The sequence below is a fragment of the Rhagoletis pomonella genome, unplaced genomic scaffold (assembly GCF_013731165.1).
Source record: "Rhagoletis pomonella isolate Grant_MI unplaced genomic scaffold, Rhpom_1.0 Rhpom_scaffold_03583, whole genome shotgun sequence".
Classification (NCBI taxonomy): Eukaryota; Metazoa; Arthropoda; class Insecta; order Diptera; family Tephritidae; genus Rhagoletis; species Rhagoletis pomonella.
This window is the reverse complement of record NW_023462135.1, coordinates 15051-19138: the sequence shown is the minus strand read 5'-3', so window position 1 is coordinate 19138 and position 4088 is coordinate 15051. Positions and strand designations below refer to the sequence as shown.

General features: G+C 37.5%; 1 protein-coding gene across 1 annotated transcript; it reads right to left on the bottom strand.

Moving 5' to 3' along the window:
• Positions 1 to 248: 248 nt before the first annotated feature.
• On the bottom strand, positions 249 to 4088 carry LOC118754239. Its single transcript, XM_036489103.1, has 2 exons — positions 3910 to 4088; positions 249 to 1015 (listed from the first exon to the last, which is right to left on the bottom strand). The coding sequence occupies exons 1-2, from the start codon at positions 3983 to 3985 to the stop codon at positions 309 to 311; spliced, it is 783 nt and encodes a 260-aa protein (XP_036344996.1). The 5' UTR covers positions 3986 to 4088; the 3' UTR covers positions 249 to 308.

Here is a 4088-nt window from a genome sequence, read left to right as displayed (position 1 = left end):
TTTCACCAAAATTTCAAACATTTTTCATTTTGTGGACAACTGTACATACAACTAAACTCGGTGCTTATAGAACGGTAGTAAAAAGAGTAAAATTATTTCGCAATAGAGAAAGTTGTTCCTTCTTCTTATATTTTTAATTGTAGTTATTTATTTATTTATTTAAACAATATATCACACAAATATATTTTTTATAATCATTTCCAAAAAGTTTTTAAATTTAACCTAATTTTCTTATTATTATTATTTTGTTTGTTCGTAAAAAATCCTTACACATATCTATTCATATAATATGAATTAATATTAGCTTATCACAAGGAAACCAATTGGCTTGCGCATTCCTTCGGTTTATCCTCGCCACTGCTACCGCCACCGCCAACAATCAATGCAATAAGATCAGCCAAAGTGCGATCGCCAATCAAATCATTCGCCAATGGCACCACAAAGTCATTAGCCATCTCCTCCATTTCCTCAGTATTCTCATTCACCGCCAACAAAATCCATTCCTCAATAATTTCATTCAATTTCTTATTGACAATTTTGATTTGTGACAAATTTTCAATTTCCGATTTCACATTTCCAATGGTGGCGCTAGCTTTGAATTCCCTCAAGCGCACCTTCCCAATAATGCTGTATTTAGCCGAGCCTACTACAATCAAATCTTCAATGGCAAATTTGGCGCCCCCATTGCGCCCTAACTTTATACGATTGCCACTATTCACATCCATTTTGTAATCGGTAACCAAATGAACCTTTTGCCAGCGAAATTGGAAGTTGATCTTGCGTGTTAAAACACTAATCTTGAACTGCACGATATCGAAGTCATCTAGACCGTAGAGTACAAAGTTATCGATTTCACCCGCCAAAGCTAAACCATCGGAATTGAGCGCTATTTGGCGATGGGAGAGTTGCGCTGGAGATAATGGGCCCAAACCGAGTCCAGGGAAGCCGCACGGCATTTGTGCGCGTATGCGTTCAATGTGGTCGACTACTTGGCTGGATATGGAGCGATCGTAACCTGTGGGAGGAAAAGGTGAGATATATTGTAAATCAATTGAAAATGGATTATTCAATTTATGGTTGTTTTGTTGTTTACAATGAGTTGCTAATCACTTTTGGAATACCATACTGGTCGGAGCTAATGCTTTTAGAGTTAAATATTTATGATGCAAAATTACAGCAAGTGCGCAAAAAGCATTGTCTAATCTTCATTGTGGGTCCACAAATATTGCCAACAATAAAGCAATTGAAACATTTGTAAAGAATTTACTTAACACAATTTATTTATGGTTGAAGACATATGTAGACATTTAGTTACGTGATGTTGGTTGGTTTGTGACAGCATTATTAGTTATGAAAGCACGAAAGAGACGCAGCTGCACTCTGAAATATTCTGCAAGAATGGCCTTCCGAATGCTTTTAGCCTCATCCTTGCGAGGGCTGGACACTCGCACGCGAAGTGTTCGGCTGTCTCTTTTCAGCCAGGATCATCGCAACTGCGACAGAACCTGTTGAAGGGCAATCCCATATTTTCTTCATGTACCCCAACGGGACAGTGCCCTGTGCACCCTGCAGTAAGTTTTTAGGAATATTTTTTGCTCATTCCTAAGAGAGCTTAAGTGGGTCATAGGACTCTCAGAACTTGCGGGTAATAATGTACGGTTTCATCTCTGCTTGGCAGTCGCTTTTAGTTGTAAGAAAGATGTTCTGTTCATTCTCTTAACATTCAATCTAAGAAAGGCGGTGACACTTGAAACGCTGAAGAACAGTCGAGTTACCTACCAAGCAAACCGATTAATAGGCTATTTCCACCAAAGGCTTAACTGCCGTTAAGAGCTCAGAAAAGTTCAAATAATTCCAACATGGGGTGATCGGAAAGGTTTTCTTAAGTTTTGCTTTTTTCCTTTCGTTTGCTTCTACTTAATAGGTGGAGCCACCACCTTCGAGTTGTAATCTCCGTTTTTCAAACGGCATGAACTGCAGTTAAGGCATGGTGGAATTAACTATAAGGTCTTGCCTCCGTGTGATAAACTGAATTTGACTTCAGCTATCTTTACAGATATCGACTAAACCGAAACCCGAAATGCCAGCATCTGCATTAAAATGGAATTTAACTAATTGAAAACAAAAGCGATTTTCTTTTATATCCTGTTTTAAAATTACCATTACTGATTACCTTAAATATTTCAGTTTTCCTAATAAATACTTTAAGCTTCCTACAGGTGATGAGATAGACTGTGAACCCTCCAAGCCAGCCCTGCCCAAACGGTTCACGATAAACGAAAGAATTTTCCTAGAGCACCAATCCCTCTTAACTATTGCGCCCAATGGTTTTGTAGTTTCTTAAGCCGCATACCAAGTATACAAGCAAAAATTTACTCCAGCCATTAATACATGCTTATCGTGGTGATAGGATTGCCAGATTTTGTTTTTCTCAAAAATCAGTACTTACGGCTTTTTCAGCGATGTGCAAGAAGTACCTGTCCGCACTTGGGATGAACAACTGGCGCAAATCCGCAAAGGAGAGAGTCAATTGGCTAAGTTTTTTTTTTATTTCGGCCCAAACTTATTAATCGGCAATATTTTCAGATTCGGCTGAATGTTCCGCCGAAGTTTTTGCCGAAGCCGAACCTTTTTGCTATCTAGATTGTTTTTGAACATGTATTATAAGTTAAAGGTATACAAAAAAATTTGGTATTGCAACTTTTTCTTAAAATTAGCTCTCAGCTGAGAACTTTAGAATTTGAAATTGTGACTAAGGAATATACATGTAAAATAGTTCTGAGAGGTGCTGATATTTTTCAATATTGGCATACTAGTTCCCTAGTGTTACTTAAACCAGTTGCTAAAAATTGCCTTTCTCCTCCACCCACCAGCGGTTATAGAACAAACTCACTTGGCGAGAACGCTAACAAATTGTTGGATTTGAGTGACAGGGCGGCCGCTGTGGCTGACTGGTTAGAGGTGCGTACTAAGACCCTGATACGTACAACTTCTCGATTAGAAAAAAAATATATACATAATGGCAAACCTGCGAGTGTGTTTCTGCAATGAAAAAGTTTCTAATAAATACCATTTAGCTTTCGGTAGTTGCATAAAACTGTGGGTCCCTCAATTTGTGTTACAACATCAAGACGCACACCACAAATTACAGCTCATAACAGCTATACATAACAATGACTTTGCCCAGAAACTGAACTGTGACTACAATTATTTTAATAAATTGTGCATTTTTTTTGTTAATACATAAAAGATAAATACGGTTCTATGTATTTTGAATTTTATGCACACTTAAAAAGGCAATATGGAGCTTATTCTTTGAAAAAATCGATTTAATTAATTTTAAAGTGAATCACCGGCTTCGGCCGAAAAATCTAGCCTCGGTCGGACTCTGGTCCTCAAACTGGCAATAAGTGACGTGCCCAGGGCATCAAAAAAAAAAAACTCAAAAGTCACAGTTCTATGCCTTCTATCCTATCTTATCCTTTCGGATAAGCCATTTAAGGTTTGAGGCATGCTAACGTGTCTGCTTAGTTAACGGAAGCATAACTTCCACACGAAGAAACTAGTTTGATTTGCACAAGGAGAATGCATGTGGGCATTTCATGTTAAGTGTCAGCCAATAGCAATGTTTTTTCACCTTCTTAACAAAGTGGTTTTCGCTTCTGCACCATATCCTTTTTTGCTTACTACTTTGTGCAATTTTCTATCATGAACTAGTTTGAATAATTGAAAATCATAATTTACTTTTTGCAAAAAATATCAACGGAATTATTTATCAAAATCCTGACTTCCTTCCGTCTTTCACTCAAATTTTCACACATCCGCATAACTTCCTATTTGAACGAAATTCGAGTCTCCGTCACTCACATACATTGTGTTGATTTTTTTGTGTTTTTTTGATACACTTACCATCTAAACGCTCCTGAAACTCGTAACTGTTGGTCATGGCCACTAACGCCAACATAACTAAGAGCAGGAATTTCATTTTGAATAACACTTTCGATTTAACACGTTTACCTCGAATTGTTTAAGGAAACTGAACAGCCTTTGTAAGTAGTGACTTGATTATATAGGCCGCAAACTTTTAA

Excerpts from the sequence above, each read along its gene's own strand:
- LOC118754239 (XM_036489103.1), bottom strand. The coding sequence starts at position 3,985 with ATGAAATTCCTGCTCTTAGTTATGTTGGCGTTAGTGGCCATGACCAAC. Across the intron at positions 1,016-3,909 it reads GTTTCAGGAGCGTTTAGATG|GTTACGATCGCTCCATATCC; the intron begins GTAAGTGTATCA and ends TTCCTCCCACAG.